The sequence below is a fragment of the Podarcis liolepis genome (genome assembly GCF_965112155.1).
Source record: "Podarcis liolepis genome assembly, chromosome: 12".
Classification (NCBI taxonomy): domain Eukaryota; kingdom Metazoa; phylum Chordata; class Lepidosauria; order Squamata; family Lacertidae; genus Podarcis; species Podarcis liolepis.
The window spans coordinates 53,696,871-53,719,805 of record NC_139563.1 but is presented as its reverse complement, the minus strand read 5'-3'; the positions used below and the strand labels follow the sequence as shown (position 1 = coordinate 53,719,805).

Genomic DNA, 22,935 nt, shown 5'->3' with positions numbered 1-22,935 from the left:
GAGCTGTGGATATACGTGTTGCAGAAAGGTGTTGCGAAAATAAACCTTGGGCGGAAGTAAAAAAGTTGGTAGTTGTTGGGATTTGAATGGATGCTGGGAGAGAATATATTTATTAGATATTATCCTTCCTCCCTCAAGTTTGTGAGTTCAGCAGAGTGCATCCCTTTGCAGCTTAAAAAGAGAAGCTTAGATGGTCTAGTTTTAGCCTTTTAGTTTAAGTAATCCAGAATGCTTTAAGACAGACCAGATTCTCCTGGTATTTCCCACCTTTCTTTCTCCCCCTTGAAACAATAATCACGCAAACAGTCTTATAATAGGTAAAAACAACACTTACTCACTCAGAATACTAGTTGAAGAATAACAAATACCGCAGCTTTGTTCAGGCAGACTTAAAATGGTAAATCAGTTACAAAGGCTTACTTAAGCCTTGCTTAAAATGGAGCATGTAGCTCAGACTTAGCAGATGCTTTCACATTGCTGGCATGGTGATGAGTGGTAAGAGAGTAGGCGAACACGCCAAAGCAGGCAGGAGAATATACAGTGGTGCCCCGCAAGACGAATGCCTCGCAAGACGGAAAACTCGCTAGACGAAAGAGTTTTCCGTTTTGGAGGTGCTTCGCAAAACGAATCTCCTATGGGCATGCTTCGCAAGACAACAATGTCTTGCGAGTTCCTGCTGGTTTTTTCCCCTTCCCCCCTTTTTCTAAGCCGCTTATCAGCTGATCCAATCAGCAGATAAGCCGCTAAAAGCCGCTAAAAGCCGCTAATAGCGCTAATCCGCTAATCTGTCAATGGGCTTGCTTTGCAAGACGAAAAAACCGCTAGACGAAGAGAATCACAGAACGGATTCTTTTCGTCTTGCGAGGCACCACTGTATAGCTATGCCCTCCCCGTCAGGGCACAGTGGGGGTGTCTCTCACAGAGTCCTCTCTAGCAAGTTTACAGGAAAACTTTGTAAGCTTCAGCTCCTATCTAGCAAAAGACGAATTGTTGGTTTGACTTTAAATACCCCACAGTAGTGAGTGTTGACTTGAATCTGAGTAGCTCTTCCCTTTATCTCCTCTCCAGATAATCTTAAATTCAATGCACAAATACCAGCCTAGGGTGCACATCATCAAGAAGAAGGACCATACAGCTTCCTTGCTTAACCTGAAGTCTGAAGAATTCAGGACATTTATATTTCCAGAGACTGTGTTTACTGCTGTCACTGCCTACCAGAACCAATTGGTAAGTGTTCTATAACTCTTATTAGTCTTTTCATCAATGCTACTACTGGACTGAGAGACGAAAATGAGGGTTGTGTGCCTGAATTGCAAGGATGAAGAGGACCTCTCCCTCTTTCCCTGCTACTTTTTGTGCTTGTAAACTGGATCAGGCCCCTGCAGCAGGTTCCTGTTGAAAACCATCCCCTCCTTTGGAGACAAATATGGCGGGGTAGCAGATGATAGTCAACTGATGCAGGAGAAACAGATGCAGGAATACACACTGGATTGGGGCCCTGCAGCTGCTTTCTCTTACAAATGCAAGTGACCTGCTTAAAAAGTGTGAACAATGTGACATGATTTGGTCCTAAGGATGTCACAAAGTCTTACGTCTGCTTTGGGCAGACCGGCTGCAGCATTACACTGCAATCGGAAGTCGTTGGGTGTTTGTGATGACATTCCAGACACGGTGAGGAAATACAGTGGTACCTCAGGTTAAGTACTTAATTCGTTCTGGAGGTCTGTTCTTAACCTGAAACTGTTCTTAACCTGAAGCACCACTTTAGCTAATGGGGCCTCCTGCTGCCACTGCACCGCTGGAGCACAATTTCTGTTCTCATCCTGAAGCAAAGTTCTTAACCCGAGGTACTATTTCTGGGTTAGCAGAGTCTGTAACCTGAAGTGTATGTAACCTGAAGCGTATGTAGCCCGAGGTACCACTGCATTGTAACATTTGGGCATTTTTAATTTAGAAAAGGGACGCGGGTGGTGCTGTGGGTAAAACCTCAGTGCCTAGGACTTGCCGATCGTATGGTCGGCGGTTTGAATCCCCGCGGCGGGGTGAGCTCCCGTCTTTCGGTCCCAGCTCCTGCCCACCTAGCAGTTCGAAAGCACCCCTAAGTGCAAGTAGATAAATAGGTACCGCTTTATAGCGGGAAGGTAAACGGCGTTTCCGTGTGCTGCGCTGGTGCTGGCTCGCCAGAGCAGCTTTGTCACGCTGGCCACGTGACCCGGAAGTGTCTCCGGACAGCGCTGGCCCCCTGCCTCTTAAGTGAGATGGGCGCACAACCCTAGAGTCGGACACGACTGGCCCATAAGGCCGGGGGAACCTTTACCTTTACCTTTAATTTAGAAAAAAAGATGAGTTAAGGGAAATGATAGAGATGTATAAAATAACGCAGCTGGGGGTGTGTGGGAATGGATAGAGAGAGGCTTTTCTCCATCTCTCGTAATCCTAGAATCCAGGATCATCCAATGGAATGGAATGTGAGAAGATTCAAGACAGACAAAAGCACAGGAGCCAACTCCTAAGGACCTAGAGGTCTTTGACCCTCCCAATAAAATATTTGAGGGGATGCCCCCCCCCAAGTTGATGGACATTGCCAATGCATTCGAATGGTGTGCATGCTTGATCTATTATGCGGGCCGGGCTTACCTGGGCCCCGCAATATTTTATTCAAGTTGGCACCCCTGGGCAAAAAGGAAGTCCGTCTTTATACTGTGAATGTGGAATTTGCTATTACAAGACAAAGCAATGGCTACCAACTTGAATGCCTTTAAAAAGGGTTAGACAAATTCACTGCAGATAAGCCTATCAGTGGCACTAGCTATGGCGGCCATATTCCAAGTCTATGGTTCTATGACTCTACTTCTGGTATTGAAGCTGCTGTGTGGGGAGAGCACTATTGCATTCATGTCCCGCTTGCGGACTTCCTATGGGAATCTATAATTTTCTAGGCTGGTCTGGGGAGCAAAGAGGGCAAACGACTTCTCATGAGCCAGTTCCACAATGGAACCTTCAGAGACTTTGACGAAAGAATCTCCCTCTGCCCTTTGCTTTGTGAAATCTCAAAATAGCTTTCTGACACTCATCCCTAAGCCATGTCAGAAAAACTCTTCTCTGGTCCCGGATGAGGGGCTCACATCCAAGCCATTTGGAGAGGTGTTGCTGGAGAATCACAAGACTGCAACTGCTTATGTCTGAAAGGAGAATTTCCCAACACCTTCCTAATACAGGCAAGTCTGAGCTTGCTGATGAAGCCGTGAGACATGGTGCGTGATCTGGCTGAAGCTGAATGCGCGGCCTGAAGCCGTGACAGCATGCTAGAGCTCCAGATCTACACTGGGCAGGTAAATCATAGAATCATAGAGTTGGAAGACACCACAAGGGCCATCGAGTCCAAACCCCTGCCAAGCAGGAAACCAAGAAATGGCACCAGCAAGGCCCAGTAGGGGAATGAGGAATTCTAAACCCTTTCTAGACAATTTCTAGAGTCTGATGTCCATCCAAAATGTGCATCTCATCAATCCACAGGGGCAGACTCTCTACGAATTCAATACTAGAACACATTTCCCATACCTTCCAACATTCCTCAGATGAAAAAAGGACATTTCTCACTCCCTGCAACTGACCCTTCTCAACCTGCCGTTTTTGGGTCCCCCTGCCCCCACAGAGCATTTCTGTCAGAAGAAGGGCAAGTGCCATCGCTACACCAGTGGGACACAGCACACACACCCTCCACCACCCTGAGAAAAGCCCTAAATCCCGATTTAATTTTATTCTTTGGAAGATTTACAAAAGGAAAACACACACCACTAATTTAAAAAAAAAAAATTAAGAAAGGGGCAAGATTAGACGCAGAATCACAAAGCAGGTTTTTTTTAAAAAATCAAGACTCCTTGCGCTCCACGAACCCTTTCTTGCCATGCAGGGTGGCCCTGCACCTCAGAGCTGGCGCACCATGCGCGGCCCGCCCTGATTTCAGTAGCACCCTTACTTTGTTCCCCCCAAAATGAATCTGTTTTGACCAAATGTATACGTAGTTTCAGTTATTTGGATGCTTAGAACTTGGCGCATTTCCAAAAGGCTCAGAATAGTAGATAGCTGCATTTTTGGCAGTTTACATCCCTTTTGGGACGCGGGTGGCACCGTGGGTGCCACCCACACAGCCTAGGACTTGCCGATTAGAAGGTTGGGGGTTCGAATCCCTGTGATGGGGTGAGCTCCCGTTGCTTGGTCCCTGCTCCTGCCAACCTAGCAGTTCAAAAGCACGTCCAAGTGCAAGTAGATAAATAGGTAGCGCTCCAGCGGAAAGCTAAACGGTGTTTCCATGCGCTGCTCTGGTTTGCCAGAAGCGGCTTAGTTGTGCTGGCCACATGACCTGGAAGCTGTACGCCGGCTCCCTCAGCCAATAAAGTGAGATGAGCGCCGCAACCCCAGAGTCAGTCACAACTGGACCTAATGGTCAGGGGTCCCTTTACCTTTACATCCCTTTTAAAAAATAGCCACAATCTATCACATTATCCACACTGAACACAGTGCGTCTTGCTTGTGAGCGGCAACCCTCTTTATGCTTACATGACAGGGACCTCTGCTGAACACAACTGTGCTAAGTTCCAAATCTTCTAGGTTTTCAAACCCGATTTCAAAGGAAACTTACCACATGGAAGTAATTGGTGTATAAATGAATTACTTGAATTAAAAATATAATTTATCTGCCTGGCAGCTATGTGTTTACCCTTCATATAGATCCTACTGTCTTATAAACTTTGAATTAAGCTTCAGGCCTATGGGAGGGGGGGAAAGGTGTTTGCCTGGACAAAGCAGTTTTAGAAAGCTGTGGTCTGATTCTCCAGCACATCCCGTAAATACTGCCAAATTTCCCTCTGGAAATCCTAGAGACAGAGGCTGTCGTATTACGTATGACTAATGAAAATGGAACCTCTCTTATTTTTGCCATTTCTTTCACTGCTGGTTTTAAGGGGGATGATTACATTTCTGCGGGTTATTAGATAAGGGCTAAATACATTACACTTTCAACAAACTATCTCACATTTAAGATTTAAAGGTCATGCATTTGTTTAAACAGTCAAGCCACTACGGGAGAGTTGAATTGTAGGTCAACTTTCATTTTTACAAGCTTTCTTGGAGATGTTCTCATGATTCATTTGGGAACTGGGAGTTTAAAAAATGACGGCAACAGCATCCAACAAATCTGCAAACCACCTTCCCATTCTGATGTTAAACTGGTGTTGCTCCTGTACTGAGCATTTTCTGTGCAACAGCCATGCTTTGTGGATTCCCTTTTTATGGAGCATCTGCACAATACTGTGAAAAGAGTCCTGTTTTGTTTGTTCCCCTGAACAGCTTCCATTTTTTTTTAATTCGGAGCTTAGAAATATTTTTTTGAAAAACAACCTCAGTTTATATTTTTAGGATTAATCTTATTTTTGTGTTGGTAAATTGTCTTTTGACATTGTGATCTACCCTGGGACCTCAGGGTGAAAGGTAGGTAATAAGTAAATAAGCAGATATTAACCACACCATTTCCCCAGGCAAACATGGCTTATCTTTCTTGTTTCTGGCCAATTCTGTCTTATCTAGATTGCTCCAGATACTTGTAGATTGCTCACCATAGTCTTCTCCATGGTCCATCTCTCCTCTGTAGGAATCAACTTTGTCACTTTGCTTCCCTTTTGAAATGACATTGCCAGAATAAGACTAATACCATCCCACAGTGAGAAAAATTATTTGCTTCTGTACTGGTGCTGCTCAAGATTGAAAATGTTAATTCCCCTCATGGAATTGAGATATGTCTACCCTTCATAGTATTTTTAAAAAACGAGACAACTTTATTGCATTCCTGTGTAACCAAGTCTCAGTTTATCACCCTGTCAACATTCTCCACACAAAAACATGTGGCCATTTTGGATGGTTATTTTGGCGGAGATACTGTGAACTGGTCCAGTCCTGAAGAGGAGGCCTGGTTTCAGTAGCTGTCCTGGGTCCCAATAACACCGCACTCCTGATTTACAATGGCTTGAGCAAGAAAACCAGACTTTTACACTTTGGGGGCTTTCACAAATCCCCAAGGAGAAATTTTTGCTAGACTTATTGAAATGTTTAGCTTTCCTTGGGAATTCCTGGGATGTTTAACTTGAGCAGGAGCTTCCACTTTTGCTGCAAAATTGCCTTTGACAGCTGAGGGACAGTTTAGGTCTCAAGAAAGTTCTCCTGTTTTGTAGCAAGCCTCCTCGCTTTTCACAAAGTTCCTCTCATGTACTTCCGAGGAGAAATATGTATTACAAAAAATGCTTCACGTTTTGCTTTAAGTTGCAACAACTATAGTTCCTGAGCCCTGAAGGCTAATGGTGGTCTTCAAATGCCATTACAGAAGAAGCAGGAAGTCACGTCTTTGCCAGCCTGCCTCTGAGATGAGATAAATTTGGTAGAGGCGCAGCAGGGGACTTGGTATGGATGGTTTGGTTGAGGTCATGTTCTGTAAGACTGTCTCCTCAAAAGCTTGCCACAAATGCACTCTGCTCTTCTCTGTTTCCAGATAACCAAGCTGAAGATTGACAGCAACCCTTTTGCCAAAGGATTCAGGGACTCATCTAGACTCACTGATATTGAGAGGTAAGAGGGACTTTTCGTTTACTTTTTGCTCAAGATAAGATAATGCTGAGGAGAGAGGAAGAGCTGTCATGAAAAGTCTTCTCTCCTCTCCCACAAAGCTGTAGCGTTTGCAAGTTCATGTTGCACTGTAAGAGGTCTCAGGTGATTTATATAAATACTCAAAAATAATAAGTTTGCTCCCCTGAAGATCCCCCCACCTTTTCCAATTGCTGCTCTAAAGGCAAAATGATCTAGTGAGCTGGCCACTCATATAACTCATATGTGTATCTCACATAAACACACATATGCATGACTTCGTAGAAAATAAACACATAACTTAGTGGTTGACGTTTATCTCTGGCATTTTCAAGTCTTTCTCATGTCTTTTCTTAACAACCTGTATGTCTTTTTGTCCAAGCCCACAACCAGAATATTCACCTTCTCATTCAAACCCTCTGCAAGGTCATGGAGATAGTCCCCATCAGCCTATTTCAGAACATGAACAGGCTTCTTCCTTTGCTTGCTTGTGTGAACGTTTGTGTGATCATGTTGATGGAACCTAAGGGACGAGGTATAGGTTTAGGACAAGGTATAGTTTTTTCTAGATTTAAAAAAAGCCTCATTAACTCCAACCAAAGGACAACTGGAACCCAGTGCAGATATTAAGGCACTGTTGTCATCATTAGGCACTCTCTTCTCTTTTTGGACCATTGCAATGTCCTTTTGTCTCATGAAAATGAGAATTTGCATGGCTATTTTTAATGGGCTACTTTGCTCCATTTATACAGTAGAACCTCAGTTGTCAAACGCTTCGGAAGTCGAACGTTTCAGCTTTCGAACACCAACAACCCAGAAGTGAATGCTCCATTTTCGAACATGCCTCAGAAGTTGAATGGCTTCCCAGGCGCAGTTCTCCATTTTTTCAATGGATTTTGCCAACTGGCAATTGTGCCTCGAACATTTCAGAAGTCGAATGGTCTTCCGGAAAAAGGATTACGTTTGACAACCGAGGTTCCGCTGTAATGGGTGTATGAAGACAACCATGTTGTTTCTGTCCCACATTTTAACAGTGTGGTCAGATCATCTTAGTCCCTTAGCAGGATGGCAGCTGGTTTAGCACAGATTATTTTAGCTGGTCATTTCTATGCCAAGGGCAGGATCCCAATCCCAACCCCATTCACTGAATACCCCCGGCATCAAAATCATTTGAAAGGGTGATACTAAATCACACATTTCTGCAAGAAGGCGACAGTCCTTACTAAGAAGTAAGCCCCACAAATACATAGACACCTGCGTGCAACAAAAATGTTTTTGATTGGGCTATTTATATACCACTTGATTTCTGATGTTCAAGTTGCACCCCTGTCCAGCTGGCGCTTTGGGCAGGTGCCTATACATACATGCCTGGCTTGCTATGTGATTACCACTCCGTCAGTAATGTGGTGACCTTCAGATATACTTGGATTCCTTGTCTCATCAGCCACAGGAAGCATGTCCAGCGGTCAGGGTTGATGGAAGTTGGTGTCCAAACACATCTGGAGAGAACCACACCAGCTACCTCAGGCCTAGTGGATTGGAAACAGTTTGGCTTAGTGCAAATTTATACGTACCAAAAACCTTTCATTACACACCTTCACTCATTTCATTGAATGACGGACCTTGAAAACAACTTGCAAAGTTAATAGAGTCTCAACTGCCATTTCTGGAAACAAACAATATTATCAGTTCCATTTACATGCCTTGGCACGGACAGTTTGCCAGTTCACATTCACACCTTCTTGAAAGGTGGATATTTGATTAGCTCTTGTAATCAGATAATCCATTTTTTGAATGGACTTCCTAAGGCAGACACACTTTTGTGTATGAACAATTTGGGCTATAGCATGGTCACCTATGCTGGGCAAAGCATCTGTGAGGACTTTTATTCACTGCACACTGCCTGTCTTTGGGTTGACCTAAATAGTGTGAATGTGGGACAAAGCTTTGGATTTAATTTCCAGATATTTAAGTCTGCTTTTTTTCCTAACTAGCCTTTAGGGAGGGAAGCAAATCAGATCAATTGATCTTTAGAGACCTAAAGAAATCAAATTAGGCTGGAGTCAGTTACCGCACTAAACCATCTAGTAATTGGATTGCTCCATGTAACTGATTGAACACTGCTTCTATCTGCCGCAATAGAGGCTGGGCTTCCTTTCGGTTGATCTGAGAGAAAAAACACATCTTTTTATGACATGATGACAGACATTGCACTTTTCTAGCCTAATTGAATATGTTTTTTATAAATACACGACTCCAACAATTTCAAACTTCCCATTTCAAATTTACGGTCTCTGCCAGGACTTAATTTGAGCCAGGGCTCCACTGCGGAATCTGTGAGCTCAGCCTGTTTTTGATGGCAGGGCTTTGTCTAAGATAGTATCTGAGCATAGACAGAGTGCTTTCCCTCCTCTGCTGAGATCCTTGTTGGGTGAACACCTGGGCTTAAAGGCAAACTCATACAGAATGGTTTCCAGGCAAGTTGAGCCTTAGCCCAATACCAGACTGCCTACTCAGTGCTAGGTAGCATTTCTGCGGGCCCAGTTCTCTGCAAATGGATTCCTATTGGTATTCTGTTGTATTCAGAGCCAGAGGGTTCACTGTCACTGACCCCTTAAGCATAGTTTGCATGTCTACACAGAAGCACACGGGCGAGGCCATCTGAGTGGATGTTGCTCATTCAGCCATTGTTCTCCCAGCTAGGCTCCCATCACAGGTAGGACAGCCATCATACCATGTTGTGATCATGTGTTTCTGATAGCTGCACGCATACTGAAGCTGGATATGGCTGTTGTGCGTGTGTGTGCGAGGAAGAGGATGGTATAGTTTGTTTTTGTCTTCTGCCTGTTAGCCACCCTTTCCCTTCTTCTGCACTGAGGTGCCTGGTGAATTTATTTCTATGCCTCCTTTGGAACCCATTTCGATGACTCACCTCTGGGGGTTGTTGTTGTTTTCTGCAATCTGGGCATTCTTCCAAACGTGCAAAGAGGCAACTGCACGAAACGAAAACCTTTTGAAATTTAGAACTAAAGAAGTCCTTCATGCTGGTGACTGCCAAACCATGCACTCCACATCCGCTTTGGCGGTTTTCTTTTGTCGGGCGTTGAATGGAGAGGCAAATTTGATTCGTGAGGTTTTAGTATTTGTTCTCTCTCATTAATATTCTATTCACCGGCAATCACGTGAAAACAAAAGAGGAGAAATAATGAGTGGGTGACTTCTTACTGCATGGGTGGCCAGTCTATGGGGAGAAGTCTGCGACTCTTGGGGATCAGCCCCAGCCTTCCCTTCCCCGCAAGGGCAAACTTTGGGCCCTCAAATTTCAGCGGTGCCCTGCGCCTACGCTAGCATTTGGCGCTTCCCAGCTTCTTGTTCTCTGTTCCACAGCACTGCTGTGGTGCCCCCTGCAGTCCGGCTGAACCAGTCCCGCTACCCTAAAACCACTTCTGTTCCCAGCAGTGGCGTAGCGTGGGTTCTCAGCACCCGGGGCAAGGCAAGTAATTTGCGCCCCCTAACCCGGGGCAAGGCAAGTAATTTGCGCCCCCTAACCCGTGGATTTTAGCACTCGAGTCTCTTCCGCGCCCCCCCAGATGTTGCGCCAGGTGCAGCAGGCCCCCCTGCACCCCCCATGCTATGCCACTGCTCCCACCGCCAGGCTTCGGAGCAGCCATCCGAAGGCTGGCGCGGGGAGAAGGTCTCTCCGCCCCACCGCCAGGCTTCGGAGCAGCCTTCCGAAGGCTGGCGCGGGGAGAAGGTCTCTCCGCCCCACCGCCAGGCTTCGGAGCATCCTTCCGAAGGCTGGTGCGGGGAGGAGGTCTCTCCGCCCCACCGCCAGGCTTCGGAGGAGGTCCGAGGACAGTGGGGTTCCTGTTTCCTCGAGGAGGGCCGGCCAAATGTGCCCCCCCAAATGTTGCGCCCGGTGCGGCCGGCACCCCTGGCACCCCCACGCTACGCCACTGGTTCCCAGTGCAGCCCAGTTGCCTCTCCCAGTAAGTTGGAGTCAAGAGACTAAACATAAATGGTTGTACAAACAAGAATGGTAGTTGTTGGCACCTGCCTGTCTCAGGAGACAATAGAGTGCGCCTCCGGGGGTGATGTCATTAGCAGCACCGAGGTGCAAGCCTGGGAAGTGTGCGTGGAGGTCCTGGGCTGCCCAGATGACAAGACCCCCTCTCGGCCTCGCTGATGTGGTCCAAAGGAAAGTGGAGTAATATATTTGGCACCAGTTTGCCTGCAGGAGCTGCTAGAAGGAGGCATACAAGGCGACACCCAACCGTCTTAGGGACTTCGCTCCGGATTTGTGTAGGGTTTAAAGGTAAAGGGACCCCTGAGCATTAGGTCCAGTTGTGACCGACTCTGGGGTTGCGGCGCTCATCTTGCTTTATTGGCTGAGGGAGCCGGCGTACAGCTTCCAGGTCATGTGGCCAGCAGGACTAAGCCGCTTCTGGCAAACCAGAGCAGTGCACGGAAACACCGTTTACCTTCCTGCCGGAGCGGTACCTATTTATCTACTTGCACTTTGACATGCTTTCGAACTGCTAGGTTGGCAGGAGCAGGGACCGAGCAACGGGAGCTCACCCCGTTGTGGGGATTCGAACTGCTGACCTTCTGATCGGCAAGTCCTAGGCTCTGTGGTTTAACCCACAGCGCCACCCGCATCCCTGTGTAGGGTTTACTGCTTAGCTTCTTCTTCTGAAGACAAACCACAAGGCAGTGGAAGTTTAGGATCAGAGTTTTCTTTCTCCTCGTTGGACTACCTTTCCAGGTTGACGAGCCCCATCTGCCCCTTACTTCCCTCTACAGACAGCACATGCAGAAAGTGCCTTCTTCACCATTGGACCCACAACCGGTCTCATCTGCTCAAAGAGCGGTGCTATCTTATATTTTGGGCCTACCTGTAGGGTTGCTTTTGCTTGAGCCCTTTCCTGGAATTGCTGTTCTTTGTTAACTCGCTTTTTTATGGAGAGCCCAGGTGACCTTGCTGTTGGCCTGTGGGATTCCACTTTTGTACTGACTTGTGTTTTCCAGTCCTGATTTGTGGGTTCATTTGTTTTGGTCACAATTGATGTATGAGGTATTTCCAGGCCCTGTCAGTTTTACATGAAGTATTCCTGTGTTCTTATTAATAAATCTGCTCTGTCCTATTTCCACATCAATCTGTAAATTAAAAACCAAACATTTGCATTATTCTTGAACATAATTTTTTCATCTGAGGTGCATTTTTGTGCACATTGTCTCCCAAAGCATGCATATAAACCCCAAATACAGATTGTTGGTACTTTTCTGAGCCAAGAACCTCAAAATTGGGAAAAGTAGGAAGATAAAGGGCTAACTGCATTCCAAATTGCGTATTTGTCCAGAATGTGTGAATCTGTTTGCTTAAAGATGTGGAATGAACAAAATTCTCCTCATCCCTAATATAATATACCATATTTTTTGCTCTATAAGACTCACTTTTTCCCTCCTAAAAAGTTAGGGGAAATGTTTGTGCGTCTTATGGAGTGAATGCAGGCTGTGCAGCTATCCCAGAAGCCAGAACAGCAAGAGGGATCGCTGCTTTCACTGCGCAGCGATCCCTCTTGCTGTTCTGGCTTCTGAGATTCAGAATATTTTTTTTCTTGTTTTCCTCCTCCAAAAATTAGGTGCGTCTTGTGGTCTGGTGCGTCTTATAGAGTGAAAAATACGGTAATTACAAGACTGGCCTTCCTAATATAAACAGGCAAAGAGTTGTTGAGGCTTTTAGGAGCCCAGTCACCTGTAATTAAACCTTTCCTGTTTGCAGCCCATTTTATTGAGTGGGTGGTGGTGATTATTGTGCAGAAAGGGCACAAAACCAAGAGTGTTGTTAGAGAGTGACCTAGAGGTCCTAAGCCATGAATTTTGTGCACCAGGTTTGTGCCTACAAATGGTTCTCCGTTCACGTCAAAGGACGAGGAGCTCCATGTGTGCTTAGAGCTGACCCATCCATTGAAGTGAATGGGGAAGTCATCTAGTGCTGGGACATATATATGTGCTCATGTGTGTTTATTCAGAGGTCTTGATTGGAAGCTATGGCTTCTAACAATCATGGAATAAAAATATCTGTAGCATTTGTGACTGTTCTTTAGGATTCCTTTTAATGGATGGTATTGTCAAAGTTTATCTTCAGAGAAAAATGGGGTTAAGCATCAGAGGCAATGTATATCTGACTTATAAACATCCCCAAAGCTTTTCTAAAATTAAAGTAGAATTAAATAATTATTCACAAACTGACTGGCTCAATATGTATCATTTTTGAAAAATGTGCAGTTGTGCAGTCTAAAAACACCCTAGATTGAATTTCTGCCTCAAATTGCCATTGACGTATTTTTATGGGGTAGAATTGTAATAGGAAATATATTGATCTGCCTGCTGGTAATTTATAAAATTATCTGCATCTGCTTATGAAAAACACCATCGCAAGGTGGCGGTGTACAGTACAAGGTGATTTTGCAGCCTAAGAACCTGTTGAGACATAAATGAGAGGAATCTTAGCATCACTAAATTGGGTGACAAAGCTTCCATTTACAGGTAGGGTCAGTCATGGTGCTGATCAGCTATTTGTGAAGAGAGCTGGATCCAGTCCCCGCCTGCTCCCCATATCTTAGCTTACATTTGTTTGTGGCCATCAAAGCACTTCCCTAGTGGCTGTGCATGTTTCAACTGCATGTAGGAATTATGTGTTTTGTATTTGAAGAACATTTGGAAAGCAACAACGCATGGATTTGTGTGATTTCAGCATGTGACCCCCAGGTTTTCTCACATATGTGCTAAATCGTACATGGCCGTTGCTGGAGAGCAATTATTCATGTCTATGTAACAGTTATGGGGAACCTGCTATCTTCCCAGATATTGTTTGACTCCAACTCCTGCCATCCCCAAATCACCTGGCCCAGTAATCAGGGATGGAAGGAGCTGAAGTCCAGCAATTTACAGGCTTCAACTTAGGTTTGTCATCCAAGTACAATGGTACCTTTGTTCTCAAACTAAACCCATTCCGGGAGTCTGTTTGACTCCCGAAACTGTTTGAAAACCAAGGTGTGGCTTCCAATTGGCTGCAGGACCTTCCTGCACTCCAGCAGAAGCTGTGTCAGATGTTTGGCTTCCAAAAAACGTTCGCAAACCGGAACACTTACTTCTGGGTTTGTGGCATTCGGGAGCCGATTTGTTTGACAACTAAGCCGTTCGAGAACCAAGGTACCAGTGTAATATAAAAAATAAAAGGCTTGCTTCTGCAGTTACCTCTGTGCAGATGTTCACAGCACCCCAAGCTCAGGGGCTGGAGCCACAGACGCAAGTGGCCTCAGGTGATCTTGCCTTACAAACCGAAGTGGAGCTGATGAGCGCTTCCTGGCAGCGATCTCCATTAATGCCGAAGGGTTCTTGCCCATGCTTGACAGAAATGAATGGAGGTTGGGTAGGCGCATGCTTGGCAAACTGCGCTGCGTTAGAGGTCAGGAACAGGAGACGTTGGGGATGAGTCTGGTCTCTTGAGTATTGCCCACTGGCCCCTGACATGCCAATTTGCAGACAAGAGAGGAGTATAGGAAGGAGTTTTGCTGGTAATCCAGCTTGACAGATGAGTGGGGCCAAAACCCCGCCTTCTACCCCCTCTGTAGAGCACCCCCCACCATCAAAACCAGTAGCTGAAAAAGTAACTAAATGTTAACACCATGGAGTATTTACTTCAAGGGAGTGTATTGAACCAAAGCCTGGAGAGCCTTGCTCATCGACTCCATGGCCTTCGTAATAACATGAAATGTTTTTTTTTTCATTTCTCCTTTTGCTAGAATCAGGGGGAAAGGGGACATTCAGATCCATAATGTAACCAATGCAGCCTCTTTCTCTCCCCCTTCCCCTTTTCCTTGTAAGATCTTCTGGGAGATAACGCTGGATAGCCACTGTCTTCAATCACTTAAAAGGCAATAATTCAATTATAGCCTCCTCTCAGTAGCAACTGCCATTGCTTTCTGTCCACTTCCAGTCCCCGCAAGTAAATTGCTTCAATAAGATTCTCCTCCCTCTCCCCCTTTCACTCTTTACTCTCATTTCCCCTCTCCTGCAAGAGGCTTGTGTATGTAATGATACCAGTGATATTCCAAGGACAAAATATTCTCAGTCCTTTTGTAAGGAGGTGGGATCGCTGTGATGGATTTATTGCACTGTTTGGTAAACTGTCCTCCCCATTTTATTTTTAAATGTAGTAGGCTTTGCTGAAAGGCAATGCATTTTTAGTTAGCCTGAGTTACCAAACGCGGGTTCAGCAGGGATCTCTGCCAAAGGCTAGGTTTAAATGGCTTCAATTAACTGGATTGTCTATGGGAGCCGGGATAGACAGCTGATTTGAAGTGCACCAGGTCAGATTGGCCTTTGGGGAATCCTGATAGATAAAATGGCTTTGTTCATTAAATCGGTTCTTCTTCTTACTACTACTAAGCTTTCTAGCAGTGCAGCTGAAATCTATGTGATGTTTCTTGTTAAGTATTTGAAAAAATGAAATGAAACTTCGGGTGAATTCTGTACTCATAGTGAACACACAGAAAAAGAAGCAAATTGCTTCTCTGCCCTGCTGCATGAGTTTAATCAGAATCATTACAGAAACCTGTCCCATGAGAATCTGAGGCAGACGGGCTCAAAGCGACCCCAACTGCAGTGACCCCAGCACAGTGGGGTCAAAAATAAATACTATCCTCTATCATAATCTCCTGACTGTAAAATCTACAGTGAGTGGTAGTCATTGCTGAGTTGGCTTGAATTCTGTGCCCTCTGGATTGTGATGCTTTGGCAGCTCTGGAAATAATCTGGCTCACGGCCAGGGAGAATTTACACAATTATGTGCTAGTGCAAGGGTAGGGAACCTCAGGTCTGGGGCTGTCACTGAATGTGGCCCTTCAGACTTCTTTATGTGGCCCCTGGTTATGCTTTTTGCATATCTCTTCCTGGCCATACTCCACAAATGCTTTTGCCTGGCTGCAATGTGCCTTTGAACAGTGACAAATGCCTTTGGCGTGCCTGGATGGAAGATGGAGAGTTGTGTGTTGAAAGCTCTGACTTTTGCATTGCCTACTACACAAAGCTTCTGGCCATGCTCTCCACTGAGACGCAGTCCCACAGAAAATTATGGGGAGCTTACTTTTCCAGCCCTAGTGGTGCAAGTATTTAGGCATGTTTGTGTTCTGGCTGATTCCCATCCCCTGGTGCCCTGGCATTATTCTATTGTCCAATCTATAATAACCAGGTAGAGTTACGATTTTTCCTCCTCTACCACCAACAATATCACCCAGTGGGTGAAAATAATCTACTGTGTTAGGCTGTGGGTACAAGTACAAACTAGTTAGGATGTAACTCTGCATGATCTTCTGCCCTTACTAAGCCTCCCAGTAACAGGTTTATTATCTGCTACTTTGAAAGCTTCTCTCAATGTTCGAAACTGAAAAGAAAGTATGTGTGGTTCTGATGTTATTTTAATAATTGTCAGCATATACGCGGGTGGCGCTGTGGGTTAAACTACAGAGCCTAGGATTTGCTGATCAGAAAGTCAGCGGTTCGAATCCCCGTGATGGAATGAGCTCCCATTGCTCGGCCCCTGCTCCTTCCAACCTAGCAGTTCGAAAGCACGTCAAAGTGCAAGTAGATAAATAGGTACCGCTCCGTCAGGAAGGTAAACGGCATTTACGTAAGCTGCTCTGGTTTCGCCAGAAGTGGCTTAGTCATGCTGGCCACATGACCCAGAAGCTGTACGCCGGCTCCCTCGGCCAATAAAGCGAGATGAGCGCTGCAACCCCAGAGTCGTCCGCAACTGGACCTAATGGTCAGGGGTCCCTTTACCTTTAACATGCTCTTTAAGATCCTCTCTATGCGCCCATCATAACTGGGGCTCCTGCAACTCTGTTCTAGTCTATGGCGTACTCTATTTTATTGGGTACCCCATAAAGTCAATTTTCAGCCTGACTTACCTCAGTCAAGGCTCCTGGTGTTTTTTACGGGGATATCTGAAAGGGCCTTCAGTTCAAAAGAATCCAAGCACATGCTTCCATTGTATGTCCATCAAACAGCCTGCCCAAGACATTTTGACACCTGAGGTAAACCACAAAATGCCCCACTTTCCCACCAGGGGAACGTGAAGTGAAGATTTACATCATGAACGAGATGAGGGGATAAAGATCTAAGTCTGAATTTGCTGCCCTTGCACATCCTGCCACCTGAGGCAGTGGCCTCACCATGCCTCTTGTCTGGGCTGGCCCATACAAGGAGTAGAGGGAGCTATTAAAGAAGTGTATAGATGGCTTTCAGTCTGTTGCTAACGTGGAATGTTGTCTTTCGCAGAGAAAGCGTAGAGAGCCTTATTCAAAAGCATTCCTATGCACGATCCCCCATCAGAACCTATGGAGCAGAGGATGAAGTTCTGGGAGACGAGAGCCAAGCAGCCCAAAGCAGAGGTAGGAGAACATCTGATCTTGAAGAGGTTCAAGATCAGAACCTTTGGTGCTTTCAAATGAGCCCACAATTTGGGCTTCTTCCATGCGATTCCTATATCATCGTGGATCTGATTATGCACAATGCTTGGAATCTGCGTGCCCTCTCCTTTTATTTATCAATTATTTTTAAATGACCCAAGATAATAAATTAAATTTGTTATTTATTTTTAAATAACCGGCCCCTTGAAGAAGATCAGCTTTGCCTGCTGTGCATGTGGCAGTGACCCCTTTTAATAATAATAATAATAATAATAATAATAATAATAATAATAATAATTAATAATAATTTTATTTATACCCCGCCCTCCCCAGCCAAGACTGGGCTCAGGGTGGCTCAGGGCAGCTAATACCCGATATAAAAACAAATTGATTGAAATACAACTTAAAAACAAGATTAAAATACAACAATAAAACATTAAAATATTAAAATACAGCCTCATTTCAATGGAAACTCAAATCAAAAACTTTTTGGGGGATGATAACGTCAAGTCTTCACTAAGGCTAGCTTTCCAGACTGGTCCTGCATGGGCCAGAAAAAAGCCAGGCGAGTCCCCAAATAGGAGTTCCATCACAGAAGGAAAATGAAAGAGGGGGAGGGGATCAGGCTGATTCCAAGCCAAAGGCCAGGTGGAACAACTCTGTCTTACAGGCCCTGCAGAAAGAAATCAGATCCTGCAGGGCCCTGGTCTCATGAGACGTGTGTTCCACCAGGCCAGAGCCAGTGTTGAGAAGGCCCTGGCTCTGGTTGAGTATGCGCCTCATGTGGTCTTGCTATGGCAGCCCCATTACTTACATCAGTTGGTACATTGGATTTAGTTGCCCTTATGCAAACCTCCACTCTTTTCCTTTGTTTGCAGGATCAGCTTTTACCACTTCCGACAACCTGCCCCTCAGTTCCTGGGTCTCGTCGACCTCAAGTTTCCCGGGATTCCAACACCCGCAGTCCTTGACCGCTCTTGGTTCCGGCGCCGCGTCCATAGCCACGCCGATTCCTCACCCGATCCAAGGCTCCCTGCCCCCATACAGCCGCCTGGGAATGCCTCTAACCCCTTCTGCCATTGCCAGCTCGATGCAAGGCAGTGGCCCAACGTTCCCTTCTTTCCACATGCCCAGGTACCACCACTACTTTCAGCAGGGTCCTTACGCAGCGATCCAGGGACTGCGCCACTCCTCTGCGGTGATGACCCCTTTCGTATGACTGACCTAAGGCGAGAGAAGCCAAGACTTGGCAGGCAAACCAGCCTGGGCCTGTTGGGAAGGCCCAGGGCGAAACGACTAAGAAAACCAGCTTGCATAAAGGCATTGTGGAGTTAGATCCCTCCTCTTGAAGGATCCGTGTTAAGGGATGGTTAAGGGAGCTTGAGTGGCTCTGAAAATGGGCATGGCCCAAGGGACTTCAAAGGTTGCAAGGTCTCTAATTAAACGCTGAACGATCTGAAGGTGCATCATAACCACTAGATGTGAGGCTGCCATCAAGCAGCAGTGTATAGTTTGAATTGTGTATAGACTTCCCCTCCTGACAGAGGCCAAAGAGGCAATACTGTGCTGATAACTTCATTGCTTTTTATGAATGGGGTGGGGGGGCGATATTTGTTGCTTTGAGCATGTTTAGGCTACTTCAGCATTAAGCTCGCTATGAAAGAAACAGAAGGAAAAGACTGCACCATTCCCTTCCCCGTACCATCCTTTAAACTCCTTTATTTTAAATATGGAATCCAGTTAGTTAAGAACACTGGGCATAATCCGCTGGAATTCCTCCCGCATGAGCCTTGTTTGAAATGAATGGAAGCTGTTTCACCAAACCATAGATAGGGTTAACCACAGTTTGCCAAATTCAGATGATAGAACATGCCAATGGTTCATATAGCTCAGGTGTTTTTTTCTTGGATACTGACAGCAGCAGGGAGGACTGATGGTAAAACAGGGTGACTGAAGATTGCTCTGCATTCTGTTATTTTATTCACAGCTCATTGCAAATGTTGGGACAATTTGTGGGGTACTAATCTGTGGCGTCTGTCACATGCACCTCACTCTTACCATCTGCAATGGCGATATATCTGGAATTGGTGAGGGTGAGGTTTAGCACCGTGTTACTTTGAAGAACATTGTACAAGGCTGAAGAGCAGCAGCTTCAGGCTTCATCTGTCTGTTACTCAGCCCTGATCCATACATGTTGCTCTGGGACTGGATCTTATGACTAGATCCCATGCCTGCCCAGTAATTTGGTAGGATCATATAAGCAGTATTGATGCCAGTGTCTGTGGGCCATATTGGGTGTGTCCATGTGGTCCCTGGGAGTCTATTTATTTATTTTTGTACTTTTCCATCCTGCCTTTCTTCTATCATGGAACTCAAGGTAGGTTACATGGGATTTCCAGGTGATCTCCCATCTGGGCACATGCCAAAACTGCTTAGTTTCAGCAAGATGGCTTCATCATGCAGACCCAGAGCGCACCCTTAATTGATCACCAGACATTATTGGAGCATTGTGGGAGGCCACAACTGATAACTGACAACTCCATTGATCTGACATTGTATCTACGAGGCCTACCTGGGTTAGAAAAATATGTGGCAGAGGAACATTTAGAAGTGGGAAGTTGTTGGCACCTGCCGTTGTTCACCTTCAAGGCCTTCTTCCTTGCATAATTGCATTTTGGAACAAAAGGTGAGACGTGAAGCGTTTCCTTTCCCTGATTATTTTGTAACGCAGAACACTACAAATTCAGTAGATAGGCATCAAGAGTTTCCGTAATGAGAACGAGCATGGAAAAACTCAAAGAGGTACATCGGTGTGTGGTCCTTGCTGAAAATTAGAAAAACGCAATAGGGAAAACCTCAGTCCTAGAAGGGTGGTGGAATCCAACCCACTCCCAATCAGACACCCTGAATGGGAACACGTATTTGTAATATGGAAAGATCGAGGGGAGCAGAAAGCCACATCTCAAGATGAGTCAACAATGGCCCAACCAGCATTTTTTCAATTCATTGTTTAAGCAAGTTCCTAGCTAAAGAACCGAAAGCATTGAAACTACATTCTAAAAGGCCCAATAAATTTTCAGTTCTCTTGATTTCTAATTCCATAGTATGAAGATTTATCCAGTGGATAAACTGGGGGCTGCAAAGGATTGCAACCTTGGTGTTGCCCAATCCTGTTGAGAAAGATCTAGAGAACGTTAAGGGAGGGTGGCATCACAGAACCATTAGCTGTATGGGGTTGCTTAAAACTGACTCTCTGGCTGCTTTAGCAATGTGGAGAGCCTGTAGTGTTTAGGATCTGGCTCTGCAATGAGACAAGCATTAGCTTACCATGTTCCCAGAACCCAGTGGTTGTTGGCACCCAACAGTAGGTGGTGTTAGAGCCAAGGACAGGCTGAGACAACTTATTATTATTTTGTCCTCACCCTTCTTGCTGCTGAGTTCTTTAAGACCAACAATGAGTCATGGTGTAGTGGGGAGCAGTTGTCCTGGACACAAAATTGTTAGGGGTGCAAAATTTCAACACTTGCTGCTGCCTCAATACTTCCGTTGCTCGGCTCCATTGAAAACGGCTTCTCCATGCAAACCAGGAAGTGATGCGGACACCATTAGGCAGTTGAATGTCTATGTGTCCTCCATCCGTTTCTCTCCACCCCACCTGCTATTCATGGCCCCGGGCACAGGCAACCCACGCTATGCCACTGTTAAGTTCTACGTAAGAAGGTAGGTAGCAGGAAAGTGGGAGCAGAGTGAAGTTGTGGGGCACTGTCCCGTTTGCCCTAAAGGATTTACCTCTGCTGCCTGAATCTGCTTGCAAATCCATGGAAGCAGGTTGGAAATGATGGTCGAAACTGCTTACCTGACTGATGGGAAAGAAGACCAAACAATCCGTTCCTCCCCACAGGTTCATAGCTGCTGCAGTTGGTTCATCCTAAGCCTAAGGGCCTGTGATTTAAACCAGACTTAGGGTACATGTAGTTTATCTGCCACTTGTGGGCAGATAAACACTGAAACGGCTGCTCAAAATAGTGGGCGCAGTAGATGACTTTGTGGGGCTGTTAGGCACACATCAAATTTCATGATGTAAGTAAGGGTTGCCTCTTTTCATTTCTGCAAAATGTGTCATGTCCCATTTGCATGTGTTGAGCATTTCCCAGTACAGTGGTACCTTGGGTTACATACGCTTCAGGTTCCAGACTCTGCTAACCCAGAAATAGCACCTCGGATTAAGAACTTTGATTCAGGATGAGAACAGAAATCGTGCTCCGGCGGTGCGGCAGCAGCAGGAGGCCCCATTAGCGAAAGTGGTGCTTCAGGTTAAGAACGGACCTCCAGAACGAATTAAGTACTTAACCCGAGGTACCACTGTACTGCAGAGATTGGGCGGCAGCTGCACCTGAGCAGTAAAGCTGTTGGACTAGGATGCCTTTAGGGTTGGGGAGTCAGCTAAACGTTTTCCTTTTCACTTTTCCAACTTGCTTTTACCACAAAGATTCTTTGATTTTCCTGCTCATTATTTGCAGTAAATATGGTTCTGGTACTTCCTGAATCTTAAAAGGATGAAGGGTTTATTTATGACAGTTTCTGGCTTAAAAGATCAGGGTTTGATATTGTTTTAAAATACGAAGAAAGTGATTTCAGTCAATAAATGTGTTACTTTCTAAATAACTTGTTTTTAAAAGTATTTTGGACAAAAAAATTACAGATTGCTGTATTTTAGCTTTGGCACATTTTAAACGAGCATTTAGTTTCTTACTGTAACACCAGAAATAGGAGGAAAGTGTTTCTGTAAACATAGGGAAAGTAAAAACTGGAGGTAGTCTCTCTTAACAGAATGTATTACTGGTCTGTTTGCTGTGTTAAATGGTTTAAATTAATTGTGTGAACACATTCACCATGTAATGACGTGTGCGTGTGCGTAATTTGGGAGATGAGGGCAAAATGTTTTACGAAAAAGAAGTTGAGTATGTAAGACTGCAATCCGAAATCCACTTATCTGGGAGAAAATCCCATTGAGCAGAATGGGACTAATATCTGTGTCGAAGTGTATAGGCTTGCACTGCAAATTAGAAAACAATATGCAGCATCAACAACCAAAAGATTCTTTTTAAGTGCAATATATTTATTTCTGCCAGAAATATAATATCAACCTGATGTGATATTTCAAGCACTAAATGTGATTTGTAAACAGCTTAAAATGATTATATATAAATATATATATATATCACAAAGTTGTACATAAGTGCAAATGTGTGGATATTCATTTTTTCCTTTCATTAAAATACTGGGATTTTTAAATATGGTATGTGTTCATTTGTTCAAGCTTCTTTCGATTTTAAACCATTTGACATACAGTATTTTTGAATGGCCATGCAGAGCACCTGCTGGCTACCACCACCCCAAAGTCAAGACCCAAAGCAGGACTTGAGGACAAATAGGCCTTTCTCATGTTTATATTCCCCAGCTGGTATTGAGAGCCAAACTGCCTCTGTTTGTGGAAGCAGCAAGTATCCATCTTGATTAGTAAAGGTAAAGGGACCCTTGACCATTAGGTCCAGTCGTGGATGACTCTGGGGTTGCGGCGCTCATCTCGCTTTACAGGCCGAGGGAGCCGGCGTACAGCTTCCAGGTCATGTGGCCAGCATGACTAAGCCACTTCTGGTGAACCAGAGCAGCGCATGGAAACACCATTTACCTTCCCGCCAGAGCAATGCCTATTTATCTACTTGCACTTTAATGTGCTTTTGAACTACTAGGTTGGTAGGAGCAGGGACTAAGCAAGGGGAGCTCACCCCGTCGCGGGGATTCGAACCGCCAACCTTCTGATCAG

General features: G+C 45.2%; 1 protein-coding gene across 2 annotated transcripts in view; it reads left to right on the top strand.

Annotated features, from left to right (window-relative positions):
- The window catches only part of TBX20 (T-box transcription factor 20), a 50,739-nt gene extending 28,336 nt beyond the window's left edge, over positions 1-22,403 (top strand). For both annotated transcript variants that reach the window (XM_083468839.1, XM_083468840.1), the window contains exons 5-8: positions 1,069-1,227; positions 6,542-6,618; positions 16,978-17,090; positions 17,987-22,403. In XM_083468839.1, coding sequence (XP_083324965.1) covers positions 1,069-1,227; positions 6,542-6,618; positions 16,978-17,090; positions 17,987-18,327 — 690 coding nt within the window. In that variant the 3' untranslated portion in view covers positions 18,328-22,403. The remainder of the gene's footprint in view (positions 1-1,068; positions 1,228-6,541; positions 6,619-16,977; positions 17,091-17,986) is intronic.
- The last annotated feature ends 532 nt before the right edge of the window (positions 22,404-22,935 follow it).